The following is a 22,673-nucleotide window of genomic DNA, read 5'->3' as shown; positions in this document are numbered from 1 at the left end:
TCCTGTCTGTCTATGTGTGGTCAATGGGGAATAGCAGGAAATGGCCACTTAATTAGTGGCCCTTGACCTTTGGCTCTGGCTCAGACAGCTCCTGACCTCGGCATCTCTACAGCCTGTTTTTAATGTCCTCTGGGGGACTGTCCAGATCATGACCCCTGACCCCCTGCTGACCTGTAGGGACTTCGCCAACAGGTCCCAGGCCAGGCGCCTGGCCTCACAAGACACGCCTCAAAAAGCAATATTTAACCCAAGTAGCCGATTTAAGCAATTATTTCTGCAGAAGTATGACAGGACATGGAAGCTGTCATGATTATTCCTGGAGCTCTCTAACATTTGTTTGCAGAAAGAAACAGGAAAACACACATTTGAAGGGCATATTGGGTAAAGTCAACAGAATAGAAAATGTTTTTTAATGATGAAAATCAGACCAGTGTAACAGTTTTAACAAAATCATTTGAAACCTTTGGGCATCCAAAGTCTGCAAAGGATGATTTCACAAATTGGTTTCCAGTCAACCGAGGTGGGGGAACAACGACTAATCACCAAAATCAGCCACTGTAGTGTTTGGATGGATTAATAAAACATGCTGACTCCGGCACGACCCTCCATGGGTGAGATCTCCACTGCTACATGAGTATAATTTTTAGATTTAAGCAGAGATGTAAAACACAGTGGTTTTACACTCTTTTCACCCTACTTATTTAATTCAATTCTTACTGCAACTCCCTTCTGACCTCTCTTTATTTGTGACTATTTTTATTCAGTTAATATTTGTGGTTGGTATATTCAATAGCCTATCTTTATTTAGTTTTCTGGATGTTCCATTTAGTACATTATGCTCAAAAGGTATTATAGTATTCTCAAACTTATGCTGCTGTGATGATTGGTAAAGTTTCTCTTATTTTGTTTATTTTTCAATGTCTCTCACATAATGAGATGGTGGTACTTTTACTCTTTATTCATTGCAAATGCAAAAGTGAAAAAAAGGTTGCTGTAAATTTCATCACTGATTTCAAATTCAAATACATGTTGGCATATCTACAGTATGAAGATGAAACTCAGCTACCATGCACTTTAGTACTATAATATCTGACTGCTTTTAAAGGTTAATACGTTTTATATACTATTTTACGTTTTAATAAAATTTTATCATTGAATAAAATAATACCATTTATTTTCATTGCTTGAAAAAAACAACAACTCTAAAATATAAGAAATGTTGAATTGAAAACACAAGGCTGTCACCTGTCACCGAGAGGAAATGACTAAACTCTGGACTCAGTTGTAACTAATGGACATTGGTCTATATTAAGCGTTTGTTTCCACATAGCCTAAAGGGACTGAAATAATCCCCTGTTGACCCTACACGTGTCCATCTGTTGTTTGACTCCGGACACAGATCAGTGGGACACTGATTGAGGCCCGACTGACACCAGGAAGGCCTGTAATCCCAAAACCTGATTAATCATCCAAACTGGGCCCTGGTGGGCAATCGATTTGGATTTAAAGGAAACAACACATTTTTATCCAGATTTTCAAATACAACACACTCTTTATAAGTCATTAGTTTAGGACTTGCATTTTTTTGCAGTAAAAATAATCTGCACAATGTGATTGTACCATGCTACAAAAGAAAAATGACCTGTTTAAATTTTTTTTCTGATATAAAAAAAGAAGGGGAAGTTACAAAATCTTATTATATATTTTAACAGTGGGCAGGGTCATTTTTGTCCACTGAGTTTTGTGGCTGATGAACTTTTCTTTCCCACACTGATTCAACACACGTCCCTCTGTCTGCTCCTCCTAATTAAAACTTAATGCGGGGTCACTCAAACCCTTTCTCACTCGATCCTCACACACCAGGTGAATCTCAAAAAAGAAAAGAGAGAGACAGAGAGAGAGAAAGGGTCCTGCAGGCTTGACTCCTATATACATTGTCTATTTTAGATGTATTTTAATTGCTTTTTTTGAAAATTAACGACAAAACGCTGTTGAAAATATTCTATATAAAAACACATCCTTTAGCATGCCAGCAGTGTAATAATCCAGTGTTATAATAATCTATTGTTTCCCTGCCTAATTGGTCACCAAAATAAAACACAATAGTGCTCAAAAACAAGACTGTAAGAGAGAGATGATAATTTTCCATCATTTTTATTTCAAATTTTTGTCAGCAGTAAACTTAAAACAATTCACTTCATTATTAAAGCATTTACATCCTGAATTAGCATTTCAATTTAGACATATGAGAACAATGAATCCATTAACGATTCATTAAAAATCAGTGATGGAAATGCACATAATCTCTTGAGTGAGAAGTAAGTAGGAACATTCAAGGTTTTTTATTTTATTTGCAATTTTGAAAATAACAGATCTGTGTAAACATGTCACATCACATCACACACCACTTTATCATTAAAGTATCTTAAAGTAAACTTATTTTCATGCATAACAGACATATGTTGAGTTAGGCCTATACATTTCAGGTTTACAGATGATCTACTTTGTATCTGCAGTCATATACGACTCTTCCTCATTTAGGTGACTGTTAATCTCTCTCATGTTGTGCTGAGAGTCTCTGATGAGTCTCTTGTGCCACAGCAGGTTCCCACAGAGTGCCGAGAGGCTTGCAGATCCTGTCCCATCCTGAGGATAAACATGGAGAGAATCATTAGCATAAGAATAAAACGTCATTCTATAAACTCTTCCACTGTGCACGGGCGGTAATAATATTTCACAAGATTTTTTCCACTACAATACATACTTTCTCTAGGATTAGACAGTATTGACATAAAAAAAAGCATAACGGTTAATTAGTTTTGTCAAGAACTAGTACATACAACATTCCTAATATTAATTAAAAGCTTTATTTGTAAAGCATTTTTTAAAGCTTGCAAAGTGCTCGCAACATTTGTTTGAAAAAAGATTAAAACCACAAAAAACAAAAAGGGCCACAAGTACTGGCATATAAACGCGAGTCTATGGAGATATGTTTTAAGAACCAATATGTAAAAGGTAATAATGATTCTGCAAACTCTTTGGTTATTCAAAATGCTGATGAGTGTGTTTTGACAATATTGAATTTGTCATGATTTGTCATGATTTTTTTTTGTTTTGTACATCAGAATTGTAGGCAGCGTTTCAGAGAAACAAACTTCCTTTTCATGCCCTGTAAAAATAGGCCCCTGCATGTTGTTCTTCTCTCCCATTTTCAGGCTGTATGCATGGAGAGATCTTAAGGCTTTTATCCCCACAGGGAACCAGTCAGAACTCTTTCTCTGTCAATTTTCACCCACTCCCCAATTCAGACAAGCCTTTTCTCTCACCAACCCCACAATGAAGGATTTGTCCTTGTTCTCTTTGTCCACCTCTGATATCTTTTTTGACTGCTCCCTCTCTGCAGACAGCATGCAGCGTATGCAAATAGGCGCTCTTTTATGCCTGAGATCCCTCCCCTCAATGAATGCAACCTTAAATGAGGACACACTTGCACACATTTACAGAGGGGGCATGGAAACATGCACACATTACAATCAGGGGATTTGCATGCCCTCTCTGACACATAGCCAACATTGAACACTGATCATTTTAAATTGAGCAGACAGAAATATATATGCTTAACTGATGCCACAGATTATTTTATTTATATAAATGTAGTTTATGCAGACAGCATAAATATGGAGTATGGGCCACAGAAGATGGATCCTGGTTGAAAAGACTTGAGTTATGTTTTAGTTGGGAAGCCTTTTTTGTGGTTGATTTTATTTATAGAACTAGGGAAAGGAGACCAAGCTCTTTGTTTGCAATGCAAGCAGTTCTTTTATTTATTTTAAGTGTTGTTTTACAATAGTAGTGGTATATTTTGTGTCTTATAAGCCCATAAATCCACAGCACACACACACACACACGCACGCACACACACACACACACACACACACACACAATGGGTAATCAGATTTGTAATATGAGGCTGAAAAATGAGACAGAAGTGGTTAAACACAATAGTGCGTCTGCACTGAGGAAGTAACTGGTAATGTGTAACTCTAACGGCTGGATGAATTATAACGGTGTCTGATGAACATAAAGCGTTCTCTCGCATCAACATTCCCAAGCTGGCCAGTGCCATCTGTGAGTATGTGTGAATGGGTTAGAGTTAGTCTGTGTGTGCATGTGTGCTGGTGGTGGAGGGGGTTTGATGTCTGCTGGACAGCTCTGACAGTTCGGCCTTTTCAGTTGTACATTACTGAGCCGACCGGCCTCTTTCCCATAGCAACCCTAACAGAGGTCAAAGGCTATGTACCCCCCACCCACCAACCCACCCACCGCCTCCTCCTCCTCCTCCTTTACTCCAGGGTGGCCACAGACTCTCTTAACTCCCCCGACTGGACGCAGACAGAGTGGCTGCACCCATGAACTTGAACTTGACTTGAGTATGCTCTGGACTTTTTCCCCTTTTTTCCCCCTTTTTTCCCCATTTTTCACCCTTTGCCGTGGTATCAAATTTACGTACATGTAAAAATTAGGCCACACCAAGGATTCCCCTCTAATTCTCCTCACCCTAGAACTTCATCTCCTCCTGATATGATTACAAAGGGGCTCTGTCTTAAAGGCTCAGTCACCTAATTCTCCTCTACTTTCATTGGAGCATACAGGACCCCTGCTCAGGGATGCCACAGCAAACAGACATAATCTGAAAAGCCTGGGATGTAGAAACTTTTCTCCATCTTCTTCCTCTAAGATACTTAATGTCAGGCTTTGTGCTAGATTAGTCTCGGCCAAAGTTGCATTAATAACCCCCAGATGAGCCTTGCTTGACCCACATTGGACCTCATCCAAGACTATGGGCGGCCCCTGAGCCGGGCTTTATATATCACAGTAGAGCCGTTAAAACATTAATAGTGTCCACACATAGTGAGGAGAATCCGAAGAGGTAACCCAGGAGCGATGTGGTATTAACATTTTATCGCTACTATGGCTACGCTGCTTCACCCACACAGAATTGGAAGTGGGCGCCGGCTACTGTCACTTCATCATGTCACACATTATAATTTCCTTGCACTGAAAATCCCACATAGCAAAAGCAATACATAGTTAATAATGAATAATAGAGGAAAGAGAGAAGAAAGAAAGGAAAGTCATTTATATTCTGTCATTTTCTGAAGGGGAAATACATTTTTGTCAGTTTTTAGGTAATGTACAAGAAGGAATTGAAGAATGAATATTGAAGTTACTGTGTCTACAGCGCACAGAGAAATATTCAGGGACGTCCACATCCTAAATCCTTCTGAACCGGTGTCAAAGCTGCTGACCTCACCGTTCAGCCGCTCTGGATTCAGACAATCTTAATTGAAAACTGTTTGTTTCAGAGCAGATTAGAACCACACTCTTAAGCAGTTTCACCAAAGTGTTTATAAGACATCATACTATTAAAATCAAGATAAGCTCACCTTGATAGCGTATTTTAATTCTGTGTCCACGCCCTAATACTCATTTCATGTTACGTCTAGCTGCATTTTGCAACTAGTCAGAACATTAATCATTAGATGAAGTAATGTTCTGTGTGCATGTGTCTGTCTGTGTGTGTGTGTGTGTGTGTGTGTGTGTATCACTCATTTTTACATCCTCCAAATACTAGAAATAGTGCTCTTTTACCAGGCAAGTGAGGACAAATACATTTCACTGACAAATTTGCTTCAGTCACCCACTCTCTTTGACCACGCTGTCTCTGTCGACTGCCGCAGCTATCACATACAGTTGCAGACTAACCTCCCTCCCTTACTCTTTACAAACACACACACACACACACAGACACACACTAGTCCTCCATGCCCAGCTCCTTGCAGGCTGTAAACTGCTTTAGCGCTGCACAAGCTAACAGAAGCTAATGCAGAGGTAACACAAACATGGCTGCCCATGTGCTCCACCTGCCTCTGGTGCCTCCTTTACATACGCGGCGTATACATTTGTCTCCACTGTCTTTAACCCTGTCTTGACAAGCCAATCTTTAGTTTGACTTCACACACAATTTCATCATCCCCCTCCCCCCCCCAATGTATATATCTGCAACATAGATGTAGCATAAAGCAAGCTACAGTATCTCCAAGATTAATTTCTTGCCTTCACCTTGCTTTCTCCCTTCTGTCTAATCTGCCCGAAGCAATGTGCTCCAGCACACATGAGTAGGGCAAATGCAATTATAAAGACAGCTTTGAGTCGTTCATATGAATAAAGAGAGGGAATAATCTTTTGACATGTGGGCTGCACATGCCTACATATTTTGTGGAGGCACGTGTACAGTATGAAGCTCATTAATAATCATTATCCACAGGGTTACATCATTCAGCTTGTCATCGCCTCAGCTGAGTCATTCTCGGTGATACACTGTGCATACAACTGTCTTGTGAGATTTTCATGATGTCTGTCTGTTTCACCACCTGAGAGCAATACAAATATGTAGATTCTGTCTGCATGAAGTAGCTGGTAAATTGAGCAAAGATAAAGAAGTGCATGGCTGATGACAGGCACACTGCATAAAAGAAAATCATATTCTTAATCAATAAAAGACCTAAAAATGCATCTGTGGTGTTTAAACATTGTTGCATTAGGCCTTTGATAGAATCTAATGGCAAACCGTGATCTACTGTGTGACAGGCCTGACCTTTTATATGCATATAATTTATGAATGCATCTCTCATGCCAGTAAAATCCTTCTCAAAACAGCATCTCCATGCCTTTCAGACATGCAGAGGAGGCTGAATAGACTAATGAACAGTCAGGTGGCACTCCAGGGCCTGGACTACCACACCCCCCCACCCCATCACACATATCAAACACACATACACTTGCTCACACATTAAAACTCAGCGGCTCGCCCGACCCCGGTGATCCGCACGACAGTCTAATGTCTCAGGCATCTGCTCATGTCTAGTCTGGAGGGTCTTTCCCACCCTGCCCCCCAGCCCAGGCCCGCCGCAGCACCAGCTCCCACAATGGTGGGAAAGCAGGCCTTTACTTAGGGTGGGGGGTGGGGGACTAAACAGCTATTGAGAGGGGAGAGAGCGAGAGAGCGGAGCTGAATGATAATGTGAAAACGCACGGCACTGTTCATTAACACATAAGCACTGCAGCTGCACATGTTGGTCCTGGACACACATGCTCACGTGTCTCTCTTTTCTGCTTCAGGTTGCTGCCAGAGCCACCAGGGTTACAGAGTTGCTCTACGCCATGGTAAGAGGCGCTCGCAGGATCTGTGTGTGTGTGTGTGTGTGTATGTGTGTGTGTGTGTGTCTGAGAGCTTACAGGGATGGAAGTGATAAAGGTTTGGAGCTTTGATATTTGCCCATGTCAGATTTTGGAAGAATGTGACATTTTTACACCAGCGATGTTTGACATTTTTAGTCTGTGTGTGTGTGTGTGTCTGTGTGTCAAATAAAGTTCTTAACCATGTGAGCAGTGTTGCAGTAGCAGATTCATATTGCTTATATATACTGAGAGTTGTAAGCAATATCAAATGTTTGGGACTAAATGCTTAAGAAAATATGAGATCCGACATGTAACCAGTATTTGAAGTGTTTCAAAAATGCCATTTGAAGCATTTCAAATGTTCTGATGAGCATTGTGATATAAATATTATACACTGCTAATATTCAGTGCTGATATTACTACAGATAAAGAACTGCTTTGTGAGACAAAATATCTTTGTTCATATAACTAAATTAAATCTAAGATTGGAATGGTTGTACTTTTAAAAACAAAACTGCAATTCCCCAAGTAGGAATTATGCGCGGATCTCCTCCTAAACAGAATTCACCTGAGGGGTTCAGCACATTAAGATAGTTAAGATACTGTACTAAATATCATAATGTGAATCTCATAATAAAAGCAGTTTTGCATGAATTAATCTACGAGGTTTGTCAGGTGGAAACATGACGTACACCGCTGCCTGGTGTGCATCAGGGAGTAAAGAAGCACCATGACAAGAGAGGATGACAGGTTTCCTTCAACCAGTGCCAGCTCATTAATTTTGTTTGCTCCCACCCCCCCCACCTCCCACCACCAACCACCCTTCATCACCCGCCACCCCCCTCACATCACCCCTTAACTGCTAATTAGGAGCAGAATATAGAGAGGAAAAGAGAGAGGCCATGTGTGACTGGGGAGGAAATGGAAAACTCTTCTTCTTTCCCTCATCCTTCTTACTGCCCCCATCCCCCATCATACAATCACACACACTCCCCAACCTCCTGCCCACCACCATCAACACTGGTACCCAACACAAAACCATGATGCAGCTTACCTCGTATGCCAGCTCAGCCATTTTAGGTGTCGCGGCAACATCTCCCAAGATGGCTCCTCTGAGTGTGCCCATACTCCAGGGATCCAGTAGGGTCTTTGTACGCCTCCTGGCACGGGCAAAGTGTCCCCCGTTGGCAGTACAGATGGCATCAGAGGCTTCTGGGTAAAAAGGGTGAGGAGTGGTGGCACGGGAGAGGAGGAGGTGGCACTTCCGGACCGACCACTTTTCCTCCCCTCTCTCTTTGTTTTCTTTTAATGATGGTTGTGCCCTCTTTTCAGGAATCCCCGATCATTCAATGTTGTTAATCGGAAGTCTGTATCAAGAGCAGATGGAAGAGAGAAAACAGAGGAATAAAACATGAAAAGCACATTTTGCACTTTTAGTTATATGGGTATAGCTAAACACTGCCTCTTAACTAAACAATTGCTTCAGTTTTTTTCTTTAAACCAGCAGCACTTTACATGTGCACCGAGTCTTGGTTATAGAGTTACCAAAACGTTTAAATCTCTGGCCTTTGCTGATTTAAAGTGCAGTCCCCTTGTTGTGTTTTTTGTGTGCATGAGTGTGTATTTTTGCTACAACAAAAGCACAAAAAGGATCATTTGCATTATACATGTACACAGGTTGAAACCAGAATGCCTTGGACCGTCCCATAAATAAAGCCTCAAGTGTTTTTATTCCGATTCATTAAGGAGGCGAAGGAAAAGACTTGGACCACGGCCTTTTCACATATCCAATATCTCGCTGTGAAACGAAGCAATTAGCCGGGTTTGACAGCAAGCTCTACTACAATAGGTAGTTAACAGAGTGAATGAAAACTCATCTCACTTTGGTGCTCTTTAGGCTTTAGTGGCATTCTCCGGGCTGAGCTTATGCAAAAGTACCAAGTTAAAAAGTTCAGCTCCTGTCTACAGGATGGCCTTGGCCTTCTCATTGAGGCAAGCACAATGTAGCCCAAAGGTTCCAAGATTAGCTACAGCTTTAAATACCCTTTAACCCTGTGTGTGTATAGGGTGCTACATCACTCAACTGCATTATTAGCAGTCCCAGAAACATGAGTGCCTGGACAAAGCTGTAGCCTCCCTTTTCTTTTCTTTTTTTTAAAAACTAAGAACCACAGGTGAAATCTAAATATTTAATACATTGAAAATACTCTTCCAAAAGATTAAAGTAAATGAATTGAGCAGTATGCTGTGAAATGCAAAGGATAAGTCCAGAGGATCTGCTTTGGTAAAATGTGAGCGTTGACTATAGGGATGGCATGGCAACACACCAGTGTGTCCCAAAGCAGGAACCTCCAGGGATCCCTGAGAGAAATCCTGGAGGACTGTAGCTTTATTGTTTTTTTTCACAGAAGACACAACGAAGAAAACGTCACAGTGGGAAAAGCACATGTGTAAATAATCAAATCAATGATGGCTGAATTCCATTTAGCTGCTTCAGTTTCAGGGCCCTGATATTGTGCAACTGCTTCACTGCCTCACTGTCATGACTTACTGGGACATGTTATGTGTATATGTACAGTATATGTATATATGTTATGAGCACCAAGTCAAAATATCTGCTCTGAAAACAAGCCCCTCCCCCGGCATAATACATAATTAATATTGTTAGATTTTTTTTCACACAATATAACCTAAATACTTCTCAGAAGATGTTACTAAATCTCAGGTCTCAATGCATTTTTATTTAGGAGCGCTTGAGGAAGATTGAGAGTTCTTGTTTTATTCTACACTGTTCCTCTCCATCCACTATAGCGACCTGTTTAAAATTCAGCACCATGTTGCCGAGGACCTGAATGGACAGCAACCCTAACCACCCTAAAACAGGGCTAGATATTAACTGTATAGGCCCCTTAGTCAATTTTACAGCTGGTATACTAAATCCTCAAAATAAAGATACAGTGAGATAGACACTATATACTATATATGCAAAAAAACCACTTTCAAACTCTATAATAAGCTTGGTTAACTTTGCCTTTTGTCTCAATATTGTCTCAAATACATTTTTGGTTTCCTTAAAATGACCCCATAATGGCATGACTGATAACAGGGTTAGGGTAACACTGACATATACAATTAACAGATGAACTTTTTTTTTTCTGCAAAGAAAATACTATTAAAAAACTATTAAGATGCCAATAAATCTGCCATACCAAACGTTTGTGCTTATTATAAAAATAATAAAAAACTCACTTATTATGCTATATAAAAAACTGAGATGTCATATTTAGCCTACGTTTTGTACTATTTGGGATTATTTGATGCTAATTTTTATCACAATAAAATCACAAACCACAAAGCAAAACTATTTTCTTACCTTTTAGAGTTTAAAGCCTGAGGAATCCCCTCTCTTTTTTTATCGGGAATGAACACAACGTTACGGAGGTCATTTCTACTTTCGGTTATCTAGCTTTATGACAGGCATTTAACACTCATACAGCTAGATAACCAAAGACAGAAACAGACCCCCTCTCACAGTGATGTAGCCCGACATGATGCTGACGTGATCTAGAAGGAGGATGAAGATTTTTTAGTAGGCCTAGAATATTTAAAAACACATTTATTATTGTTTAAATACGGGCCACTGAGAATACTGTAACAGCAGCCTGTCACGAAATGATACGAGGAGATCAGATGTGTAGCCTACATTTAAACATTTAGGCTAACACATATTGTGTGTGTGTGTGTGTGTGTGTGTGTGTGTGTGTGTGTGTGTGTGTGTGTGTGTGTGTGTGTGTGTGTGTGTGTGTGTGTGTGTGTGTGTGTGTAAAGAAGCTTCAAACTTAAGCATCCAGCCGTCAAATATTCCTGTCGTGCTATATAAGGTGTTTGGTTGTAGGCCTATTCAATTTTATAGTGACCTAATTCTACTTCATGTAATATAAATGTCTCATTTTATAAGGCTATATTTGAAAAGCCTGTTTCAAAAAAAGATATTATTACTGTAGGCTTCAGTAAAAAAATAAAAAAATATTATTATTATTATTATTAAATTGAAAAAGTTATTTTGTATTTATATATAGGCTAGCCTATATAGGCCTATATGTGGGGAGCCTATTGCATTAGCATTTCTTGCAATTAACATCCTATAATATAATAATTATAATATTGCATAGTTAACATAGTTAATAGTGTCAAATGTTATAAACTCGGCAAAAGACCTAGGCTATTAGAAAAACAAGCAAGTCACATTTTACGTATTAAGTAGTATTTAAATAAATAACACACTCACACAGTTAATTTGCAGGAAAAGCCCTGTATTCTGCAAAGCTATTCTGTTACACTACACTCTCCTTTTAAACGAGGTATTTTTCATTTAAGGCAACATTTAGACCCACTGCTGGCCTGCCATGCGATTTTATATGGCTATAGGCTACATCTTAACACACACAATGAATATTTTACAACCTGACTTATGTGGTAAACTCATAAAGATACATCCTTTAGAACACATGTTTGTATAGGGTAATAGCAGATACTTTTTCAGCCTATTTTGTCTTACTGGATGATCATGAAAAGTCAGTGTGACCAAACTATAGGGCGGCCTGAAAATGACCATGAACCTGAGACAGCGTTAGGTAAAGAAACGTCTCTTTAATGCAGCAGATTTAATGATGCTGCGAGATCAACAGCTGACTCTTTTAAAAAAAAATCTCCTAAATGTGAATTGAGCTGGGTTTTAAGATGCTTTAATTCGCTCTGGGCTCTTCAGTGCTCCTGGGGGCAACGAATCCCTACTTTTAATGAGAGTTGCGATTGGCCTACTTCTGCTAAAACTAGACTAGTTCACATCACAAGGATTATCCGCATAAGCTATTACAGAAACCAATTTGTTACTGATCATAATAATATGCCGAGAAGCGTGGTTTAATATTCTGGCACTTTCAAGAACAAGTGTTTTTGTCTGATTAGGGACCAGAGATAGCCTACCCTCATTTTAAATGGTCCGCAAGGGCGTCTGTGGTGATTAAATAATGTTACCTCATGTTAAAAAAAAAAAAAAAAACTGAACATACATCGTATGTGTCCCTAAATTCTCTGCATAAGACACATGGACATGGCATGATAACAGATTCAAAGCTGGTCAAATGTAGAGCCGTACGTGCAAATAGCCTATTGTGTATTTACACGCGCGTTTCTTACCTTTTTCATTAGCAAAGCAGACTCTGGAGAGAAATGTCCTCAACTTTAGGTCGTAACGAATTCTCCAGATGACATTTACTGCGTTTACATCGGGCCCTCGTAGAGAGTCAGCGCTGCTGCTCTCAGGTGCGTCCGGTTTCATCTTCAGTCCTCCAGCTTCTGCCTCTCCTCCGCTCTGCGCGCTTCCTCTATTCGCTCCCGCACTGACGTCATAGCAGGACCAGGGCGGCGTGTTGACCAATCACAGAGTCCGCCGCCACCAAAGAATGTCCGAGCTCAGCAAGACGTGTCACTCCTAACAATTTTTGTCTTTCTTTTGGTTGATTTCTTCCCCACTGCTTCTTCTACTTCTGGTAGGCCTGCTAATAATAATAACCAGACAAACCCTTTTTCCAGTGGTCCATTCTGGAGCTTTTGATCATATGGAGTTATGCATATTGTAGTTATTCAAATTTCCTTTTTTTTTTCCTGAGGAGTTGGAGGGATCTTCATCCATGTTGGCTTTGATATTTAAAGTTCATCCTTGACCCTGGAAGCAGCAGGTGACAAAACAGCATCACCTCAAGGTCCATTTAAAGCTTTTGTGGGGCTTTTTATAATTTCACATTATTTTCATCAGTAGCCTATGAAGTAGCTTAATATTTCTTAACCTTATATAGGCTATATCAATGTATATTTATAATTTATTTTAAATAAACAAGGCCATATTGTGATCTACTATTGAAGAAAAAACCTCAAATCCACAAATGGCGTCATCAGAATTTCAAAGGTCTTTTTCAGTCCAAAGTCTTCGTGAGAATCTAGCTCAATTCCACATGTCCTGATTTACATTATCAAAAGGGATAGCCTAGTTCTAATGTTGATCCACTGCCATTATATAAATAGGCAAAAATAATATGCCACGCCCAAGGTAACACTGCCACGGTGGCTCAACATAACAATTCTGGTGACCTATAGGCAGGCAAATTGTGCTACCCAGAGCCATAGAGAGAGCTTCTCTATCACTCTGGTGCTACCTATAGGTTAATATTTTATTTCATCACTGGGATTTTTCTTTACTGGCATACTTGTTAGGTGTATATATTTTAGAGAAGTGAGCAAGAGAAAATTATTTTCCTCCCTATGCTGCTCACAGGGTTTCACAGGCTGAAGCAGATGTGAGCATTCTCAACAAATAAAAGATCTTTGGGGTATGAGCCGTTTGTGTGGAGAACACAGGGGCCATGGCCAGTATGAACAGTTCCTAGATATGGTTATAAAATGTTTAGTGAACTTTTAATGTCTGTAAAGTACACTGGAACCAAATTGAAATACATTAAGAGTCATTCCCATTGTGTCTTTTAGCTACGTTTTACAGTAAATAACGGCAGAATGTAAGACTCAAACCTGGGTTAGGCTACTCTGAATATTAAATTTCAAATGCGCGAACAAAGATTTAATCATAATCACTTTTAAAGTGTATGGTCGGAATGCTTTTATTTTTTAAAGCTTTCACTACATTCCAGTTTAGGGATAGGCTGAAATACCTTAACTCACATTTATTTTATAATAAATGGTTTGACCACTAAGCAGAAATATTATTTGAATTGGGCAAGCTCAACATAGCCAGTGTAAAATAGCCAATTTCCCCTCCAGTTTTTGTTTGGAATCACAGAGGAATGAAAAATGCATTCAAGTTAGATTGTAATCTGCAGTAGCCTATGAATCAACTTCTCATGGAAGAAAAAAATCCTACCATATATACATGGTTTATAATCCAAACACTTAATAAATGAACTGGTCTATAGGATATTAAGTTATGATTGAATGATTTTTTTATTTATTTTTTCAAGACAAGCATGATTGATGATGATTTTGTGCGGTTCCTGTTCTTTTGCTCATTTATTCATCATGTGGTGCATTGAAGCACACGTCACAATGTAAAGGCCTCGAACAGATTACAACTCTCTACATTTTCATCAAACTTCTTTGTTTACATATAAATAATGTTACACGGTATATCTGCGGTTACATCAGTATTTCCTGTTGAAACTTTTGGAGGTATAGTGGGACAATTTCAATCAAACACTGGAGACAGGGTGTGCCAATCACTCCATTTCAAACTACTAGACTCATGCTATATTTAGGGGTCCTTACATCAGATGTAGCCCTGTGTTTTCTATCGTAGACGCTTACTGAAGACAAACAACATGCAAAACTAAGCTGTTTAAAAAAATCGATATGCTTTTACCTCTCAAGAATTTGCAGATAGCCTTCATGGTGTTCAACCAACAGCAACAGAGTAGGATAAAATGCAAAATGCTCTCATCTTTTATTGACATAATAGTCAGACTGATTCATTGGCAACATGTGAAGTGAACACTCAGCAGCATGGCATGCACAAGGCACAGCCATACAGTAGATACAGTTTGTGGGAACTTTGGAGAGGCAGCTCTCATCCATTGCCCTCTTTCTCTCTCGCTTACACACACACACACACACACACACACACACACACACACACACACACACACACACACACACACACACACACACACACACACACACACACACACACACACAGCAGAGTGGCTGTACAGAAGGAGGTAATCTTCATAGTATTCCAAAGATTATGTCTGGCTGAAAAAGAATAAATGATCAGTGAGTTCATGTTCAATCTCAATGAACACTGACATGTTAACAGGACAACTGAAAAAAGGCTGCAGTAAGTCACTCACACGCTGCAGGAGGTGCTGTCCCATGAAAGAGCGGGTGTCTGCAGGCTGGCCATCCTCTCCCACTGCCTTGCAGCGTAGGTAACCATAGAGATTAGCCACTTGGAGGGAAATACTAGCGACCACAAGTGACTGGGGGAAGACACAGAGACGAAGCATTTGCAGTAAGAGGGACATTATGTGATGTGCCTCTACTGTATATTCAGAGCATGCACACACAAGCCAACATGTGTCTCACCAGCCATTTAATCTTCAGGGAGAAGAGGGAGGTGAAGAAGAAGAATGTCCATATGAGAGGACAGACGATGAGTCCCAGCCAAAATATCCTTGCCTCTGCCTCTGTCCCGGTGTTTTTGCCCCGGGAGGCCTGCAGCGCCACACACACACACACACACACACACACACACACACACACACACACACACACACACACACACACACACACACACACACACACACACACACACACACAAAATAGCAATGCACAAATGTTTAATATCCCCAAAATGCTCTTCCACACTCAAAATGGCAACAATGTCTTACTTTTTTGGCTTCAAACACCCAGAGGCTCTTTCCATCCTCGTCGATCTGATTCCACCAGCGTAGGCCCACCAACAGCCTGCCAGTCACATTCTGAAACAAAGGAAAAATGTGAGTAGGCCTAATCTAAACCAATGAGGTGAAAGAAAGGGATTGATCAGTAGGCTACTGAAGTGCACAATAGGGCAGGAAAGGGATGAGGCATAGGAAAGCAAGGGGAATTAGCTGCTGGCCTAGTTGACCTCTCACCTTGACAGACCAGAAGTCAAAAGAGAGCAGAGTGATGATCAGGACAAAGCACGATGCAAAGTTCTCGCTGATCCAGTCACAGAGCAAATAGGCGACAATGGCAACCACCCGGAAGAACAGGTGAAAAAAGGAGGCGAGGGGGTGTCTACACCAAAGGCACAAAATTAAAAATGATGAAGAGCCTAAAATGCCAATAGAGCACATAAATAAAGCAAGCAGAGACAAATTCGTTGTACAGCAACTGTAGGCTACCTTTCAGCATATTTTAGCTTGCTGAAAAAACACATGTGAGAGAGCATAACTCCGAGTAAATTGTTGCGATTTGTTTACGTTTTAAGTGATTTAAATTACACTAAGTTGGCATGCATCCTTTTTAATTTTATAAGCGTATTAGTCTAAAAGCAAAATAGAAAAACATTGTCCAAGACAAATTAGTTCATTTGACAATAATCATGTCCTGCATTGCACCTTATGACTGCGCTTCTCCGCGCCCTCTCCTGCTCGTCAGCAGCAAAGTCCAGCTCAACATCCTCCGTATCATCCGCCATCGTCTGACAAGCAACGACAAAACACAACAGGATTAAATCATCCCAGAGCATCTAATAGACCTAGTAAGCTAATACAATACGACAAACACTAGCTACATTTAGAGAGAGACAGAAAATACCCATTGGTTTAGGTTCGTTTATGTGTAAAGTAAAGCCTAGTAGCCTACCTTTACGGGAACGCGAGGCTGTATTATAGGGCTGGAATAAGCCAGGTGTTGCAGTGAAATAAGACCGACACTGCATCCTCGGTCACTGTAATTCACATCCACCTCATCAGAGAGGTGGGTTTAAAATTATTGCAAGGTCAAATTGATCTTTTTAACACTACCATAACCCTCCTTCTCGCATTACATTGATGACAGATAACGGATTAACATTATTGCTAAAGGCAACAAAGAGGCGAAATATTTTCATCATTATCACAAAACAGCGACCGCGGCAGGACTCGAACCTGCAATCTTCTGATCCGAAGTCAGACGCCTTATCCATTAGGCCACGCGGCCACGACACGACAAAGATGGGGGCATAATTTCCTCTTAACAGTGCTTTTGACAATTGTTATCTTGAATTTGTGGGATTGTTTTATGTCAGGAGTTATGGCTAATCCATTTTGCCCATTCAGAAACAAAAAAACACGAACAAAAACAGCGTGGGCGCTATGATACTTATCGAATCATTTGTTTGTATTGGTAGAAACCGATGCAGTCATCCGGACCGATTGGGGTCGCTAGCGCCTCGTCTTCTGGCTTTGGTCTTAGAACTCCGGCGTGGGTTGACATCTATGGTTGACATGCTTAGTTGCTGTAAGAACCTCATTTGTTGTGGAGTGATTTAACATATATTTTGGTTGATTACTTTAACGTTATACCTCACAATACATTTCGGGTGAGGTGTCTTTTTTGCTTTTAGCGACAGTCTATTTAACAAGCGCTATTTAGACAGCTATATAGTTATTAAACATGTTAGCAGGTTGGTGGTAACGTTAGCTTATATTAATTTTAACCAAATAAGTTGACTGTTCTGCGTGTGGAACTTTACTATGCTAAGTTACAATAACTAACGTTTAGTCCAGCACAGACACGTTATGTCTAATTATTGTTAACGTTGGGTGATAATAACTTATCTGAGTGAAATATATGTAGCTGTGTTCTTTGACCAATACATGTTCAACTATTGAACAATATTACACTTGCAAAATCACACATTTTAAAATAAAATCAAACATCATTATCTGTATCTAGAATCTGTTTAGTACCTAGATGCAGCTGTATTTCTAGTCCCAGTTTGGACCTCTCATTACATTGCATGAGAGACAAACGGTCTAAAATGTCAGAAAATTGATTGTCTCAATTGGTTGTGTCTTTCAGCTCTAGTGTGAAGTCCTCATGAGGTGATGCTGCATGTGTTGCGCTGTCCTTCACAGAGGACTCTCATCTCTCTACAATGGAGGTGTTTACGCTCCCTCTACTCCACCAAGCCTCACTCTCTTCAGGGCGAGGTCTCCACAGAGACCCGCCTGAACCCCCTTAACATTCAGATGCTGTCAAAGAACCTCCACGACCAGATCTTTGGGGTGCTGGAACCAGAGTACAAAGAGGATGATGTGGAGCGCAGCATTAGGCACCTGCAGAAACATCATCTGTGGGGAAAGGAAACTTCACTGTTGCCTGAAGTGGAGCTGAAGCTTCCCCAAATGTATGGCAAAAATATTGATGAGCACTTTCGTGTCTTGGCCCAGAAGCAGAGTCTTCCCTACCTCGAGGCTGCCACCAAGCTGCAGCTGGCTGAGCTCCCTCCCATGCCACAGGAATGGAGCTGGGAGGTTGGATGGACACGCTATGGGCCCAATGGGGAGAGTCAGAAGGTTGATTTTCCAGAGGAGTCGGCACTGGTGTTTGATGTGGAGGTGTGCATAACAGAGGGACAGTGTCCCACACTGGCTGCTGCTGTGTCTCCCACCAACTGGTGAGGAACAAGCAAGAATGGTTAAGATCGTGTAAAGAGGAGAAATGCACCGAATGGCAGTAAACTGTTTATTGGAAAGATTGATTTGCTTTATTGTGGTGTGGCTCTATGGGTTGAGTTGTTTTGTTTAATAGGCAGAGGATGGGTTTCCATCCTCCCACTAATGCTACCAAAACTCCTGAAAATGTACAAGTTTGTATTCGTAAAAATGGGATGTGGATGTAAATGGGCAACAGTTAGATTTTTATTTTCCCAATGTGTATATTTTTCACTTGCCAGGTACTCCTGGTGCAGTAAGCGTCTGATTGAAGAGCGGTACTCCTGGTCAAACCAGTTGACCCTAGCTGACCTCATCCCCTTGGAGACCCCTATCAACTCTGCCCGCCCACCTGGGGGACAGTGGAAGGAGAGGCTCATAGTAGGCCATAATGTCAGTTTTGACCGATCTTACATTAAGGAGCAATACTTACTAAAGGTCAGTATTAAGAGGGTGGTATGTGTCTTAGTTGGCTCTTTAGGAAAAGTTTGTTTGCATCTTTATTATATGATTTATTGATCCTCGTATGAGTCAAATTAGCAAATATGCCAAGTAGCATGTACCTGCCTGTGTATGACATTACAGTTTATTTACAGTACACTCCAGAGAAAAATGTGTTTTTTCCCCTAAAGGGTTCTAAGGTACGCTTCATGGACACCATGAGCCTTCACATGGCCATCTCTGGGCTGACTGGGTTCCAGCGCACACTGTGGATGGCCAATAAGCTGGGTAAAAGGAGGGGTCTTCAGGAGGTCAAGGAACACATTAAAAAAGCTGGACAGAAAAGGGAGGGTCCAACGGTTTGTGTCCTTTTTTTTAATTCACCATATTTCAGCTACAGCATGCATTATTCTTTTGGTTAGGTCAGTCACTTTTATCATCAGCAAAACTCAATGTGACATGATGTTTTTGTGTTTAGATTGGCTCCTGGGACTGGGTTAATATTAGCAGCATTAATAACCTGGCTGATGTCCATGCTCTGTATGTGGGAGGGCCGCCACTGCAGAAGGAGGCCAGAGAGACGTTTGTGAAGGGCAGCATCATGGATGTCAGGAACAACTTCCAGGTCAGATGTTCATGCCAAATCCTGTGTCCGAATGTCTGAAATCAAAGGCCAAATGTATTCATATTACGTTACATTCAAGTCCTCTAATGACTTGCACTCATCATGACGTACAGACAAATACATTTGGCTTTGCTGACCTCTACAGGAGTTAATGCAGTATTGCGCCATGGATGTAGAGGCCACACATCAAGTCTTCACAGAACAGCTTCCCCTCTTCATGGAGAGGTCAGAAAAACCCAACCAAATATTTTCTATTAACTTTCATATATATATATATATATATATACAGCACAGGCCAAAAGTTTGGACACACCTTCTCATTCAATGTGTTTCCTTTATTTTCATGACTATTTACATTGTAGATTCTCACTGAAGGCATCAAAACTATGAATGAACACATATGGAATTATGTACTTAACAAAAAAGTGTGAAATAACTGAAAACATGTCTTATATTTTAGATTCCTCAAAGTAGCCACCCTTTTGCTTTTTTTGATAGCGCTGCAAACCCTTGGTGTTCTCTCAATGAGCTTCATGAGGTAGTCACCTGAAATGGTTTTCACTTCACAGGTGTGCTTTGTCAGGGTTAATTAGTGGAAGTTTTTCCCCTTATTAATAAAAAAAGCAAAGTGTGGCTACTTTGAAGAATTTGAAATATAAGACATGTTATTATGTTATTTCACACTTTTTTGTTAAGTACATAATTCCACATGTGTTCATTCATAGTTTTGATGCCTTCAGTGAGAATCTACAATGTAAATAGTCATGAAAATAAAAAGGAAACGCATTGAATGAGAAAGTTTGTCCAAACTTTTGACCTGTACTGTATATATATTGTCTAGCCAAGAATATGATTGCTTTGACCACAGTGCTGCATAATAGTGCCTTCTCTTTTTTCCTTTATAAGGTGTCCTCATCCAGTGACGTTTGCAGGAATGCTGGAGATGGGTGTGAGCTACCTTCCTGTCAATCAAAACTGGGGGCGTTACCTGGAAGATTCTCAGGACATTTACGAAGAGCTTCAAAAAGAGATGAAGAAGTCTCTGATGACTCTAGCAGACGATGCCTGCCAGCTGCTGCAGGATGACCGGTGAGAATTTTACTTCCATAACTCCAAGAAATAGGTGCTTTAAAGTGCTTTATATAAAAACATCCACATTATATATATATGTTTTTGTTTATTTAAGATACAAAGAAGACCCCTGGCTTTGGGATCTTGAGTGGGATGTGCAGGAGTTCAAGCTGAAGAAAGTAGCAGGCAGCAAGAAGAAACACTCCAAAAAAGCAGCAGAAACACAAGCTGCTACTCCTCTTCCAGACTGGGAAGAAGGTATAAGCCCAGATCTACATCTGGGCCATATTTACAAAAGCAATGTTATATCTCTCTTCATTTTTTAAGATGGCTGTTTTTAGTTCAAATATTATAACAACAATGCAAAAAGGCAAAAAAAATAACAGATGAGATGATTCAGTTGAGTGGTTGCGATATTAGACCCAGGTCCACCCTCTGAGGAGCAGATGGCTGGTCCTTGCCCCGGCAGGCTGGCTGTGGAGAAGCTGAAGGAAACGGTGAATCGACTTCCTAAGAGAAGGCAACATCTGCCTGGACATCCAGGGTAAGATCACTCCCCAAACACCACAGAGCCATTTTAGCTTTCAGTTTCCACTGACATGACAAGTCAGTCCTATACTTTACTTTCTGGTACAAGTGCTACATTATTGAATATTTTTAATTAAAGTAATGTCTTGTCAGATTTTGTTTTTCTGTTCTCATTCACTTATCACTTATAGATTGTAGCTAATGTTGACATATTGTTCATTTTGTATTGTTTTTGTATTCTACATGTTTGAAAAAAAAATGAATAAAGAGTCCTTCTCCCCCCTTACTGTGTCCTTCAGGTGGTATCGTAAGCTGTGTGAGAAGATGTCTGAGGAGGACAGCTGGTCACCTGGAGCCAACCTCATCAGTCTACAGATGAGAGTGACTCCTAAGCTGATGGGCCTGACGTGGGACGGTTTCCCCCTGCATTACACAGAGAAGCATGGGTGGGGCTACCTGGTACCCGGACGCAGGGATAACCTGGTATCTGAGGAGGAAAGTACAGGGCCTGTGTGCCCACACAGGTACTTAATACACTGTGGTTATGCCATCAAGACGTGAACTAGTCATTATTAAGTCTTTCATTTTCACAGCATAGCATGCGTGGGTGTTTATTTAAGCATTTGTTTTGTCCCACAGAGCTATTGAGAGTGTTTACAGAGAGTATTGTGAGCAGAAGAGTAAAGTGCGGCCTGAATATCTGGACTGCAACCCTTCAGAGGACCTCATGTTGACAGACAGCACAGTGTGGGCAAAGGTGCAAATGCTCGTCCTGTAATTTACCTCATTCTTGTGGTGTTCACAAGAAGTTCTTTTTTCAAAAATATCCATAATTCCGCTGTTTAGAAATCATACAAAAGAGATGTTTTTTTTGTTGTTGTTTTTTTTTTACTTTAAATCATTCATCATAACCATAGAACAGTTAAGTGACGATGGTCATTGTCTGTACGAACATTGTTATAGACCAACAGGAAAAGTGAGTAGCTAATGCAGCATGACTTTCTATGATGCCGATTCACTCACAGTAATTAGGTTTATGGTAAAAAAAAATAAAGGGCTCAAGTGTTGAATCCTCCTTGAATCCTTTGACCTGGTGTTGGGGTTTCATCAGTGCTACTTGGAAACAATGATCAGACCCAGGGGCTCTGGAATAATACAATGGGATGACATAGGTGTGTGTTTCTTAATTTCGCCTCAAGGTGGAGGAGTTAGGTTCCCTGGAGAGTCTGACAGAGGAAAATGGAGTTAGAATGACGAAAAATGGGGAGAAGAAGAACAACCTGGTGAGTGAAATAGTTGTCATTAACAGGTGCTTTATGACTTTGTATCATGAACACCTCTCAGAACTGTATTGTGCTGTTCAATTGTCTGTATTTCAGTTCCTCTTACAGCCTTGTTAATATGGAATGGTTTTATCTGTTCTAACATGCAGTGTGTTTTTTTTTTATTCACGTGGTTATTTATTTCACCTGTGCTAAAATTGAAAGTGACTTATTGTGATTTGTTACATTCTG

The 22,673-nt window shown here is 40.4% G+C and overlaps 2 protein-coding genes, 1 long non-coding RNA gene and 1 other non-coding gene across 7 annotated transcripts in view; 1 reads left to right on the top strand and 3 right to left on the bottom strand.

Annotated features, from left to right (window-relative positions):
• Nucleotides 1-2,151: 2,151 nt before the first annotated feature.
• Nucleotides 2,152-12,586, bottom strand: LOC120563924. Its single transcript, XR_005640033.1, has 4 exons — nt 12,442-12,586; nt 10,616-10,806; nt 8,297-8,609; nt 2,152-2,646 (listed from the first exon to the last, which is right to left on the bottom strand). It is a non-coding gene; the product is annotated as an uncharacterized LOC120563924 (long non-coding RNA).
• Nucleotides 12,587-14,728: 2,142 nt separating this feature from the next.
• Nucleotides 14,729-16,996, bottom strand: LOC120563923 (Golgi apparatus membrane protein TVP23 homolog A-like). Of its 2 annotated transcripts, XM_039808438.1 has the most exons (8): nt 16,944-16,996; nt 16,660-16,744; nt 16,413-16,495; nt 15,945-16,089; nt 15,699-15,788; nt 15,394-15,522; nt 15,159-15,287; nt 14,729-15,060 (listed from the first exon to the last, which is right to left on the bottom strand). In XM_039808438.1, exons 1-8 carry the CDS (start codon nt 16,979-16,981, stop codon nt 15,034-15,036), a joined length of 726 nt encoding a protein of 241 aa, XP_039664372.1. In that variant the 5' UTR covers nt 16,982-16,996; the 3' UTR covers nt 14,729-15,033. The 2 variants fall into 2 exon arrangements, with proteins under 2 accessions (XP_039664372.1, XP_039664373.1); XM_039808439.1 differs by lacking the exons at nt 16,660-16,744; nt 16,944-16,996 and adding an exon at nt 16,612-16,628.
• trnar-ucg lies at nt 16,923-16,995 on the bottom strand. Its single transcript has one exon. It is a non-coding gene; the product is annotated as a tRNA-Arg (tRNA).
• A 202-nt stretch (nt 16,997-17,198) lies between the features above and the next one.
• polg (polymerase (DNA directed), gamma) overlaps nt 17,199-22,673 on the top strand; it is a 10,033-nt gene continuing 4,558 nt past the window's right edge. The window contains exons 1-12 of one of the 3 annotated variants that reach the window (XM_039808433.1): nt 17,199-17,295; nt 17,860-18,457; nt 18,737-18,932; nt 19,127-19,294; nt 19,414-19,560; nt 19,706-19,785; nt 20,467-20,649; nt 20,747-20,889; nt 21,052-21,175; nt 21,459-21,683; nt 21,799-21,916; nt 22,359-22,442. In XM_039808433.1, the coding sequence (XP_039664367.1) occupies nt 17,886-18,457; nt 18,737-18,932; nt 19,127-19,294; nt 19,414-19,560; nt 19,706-19,785; nt 20,467-20,649; nt 20,747-20,889; nt 21,052-21,175; nt 21,459-21,683; nt 21,799-21,916; nt 22,359-22,442 (2,040 nt within the window). In that variant the 5' untranslated portion in view covers nt 17,199-17,295; nt 17,860-17,885. Of the gene's footprint in view, nt 17,378-17,859; nt 18,458-18,736; nt 18,933-19,126; nt 19,295-19,413; nt 19,561-19,705; nt 19,786-20,466; nt 20,650-20,746; nt 20,890-21,051; nt 21,176-21,458; nt 21,684-21,798; nt 21,917-22,358; nt 22,443-22,673 lie in introns of those variants that run through there. The other 2 variants (XM_039808434.1, XM_039808435.1) reach the window with 2 other exon arrangements.

This window comes from Perca fluviatilis, chromosome 8, assembly GCF_010015445.1.
Source record: "Perca fluviatilis chromosome 8, GENO_Pfluv_1.0, whole genome shotgun sequence".
Classification (NCBI taxonomy): domain Eukaryota; kingdom Metazoa; phylum Chordata; class Actinopteri; order Perciformes; family Percidae; genus Perca; species Perca fluviatilis.
Note: the sequence above shows the minus strand (reverse complement) of the source record. Positions and strands in the feature narration are given on the sequence as shown.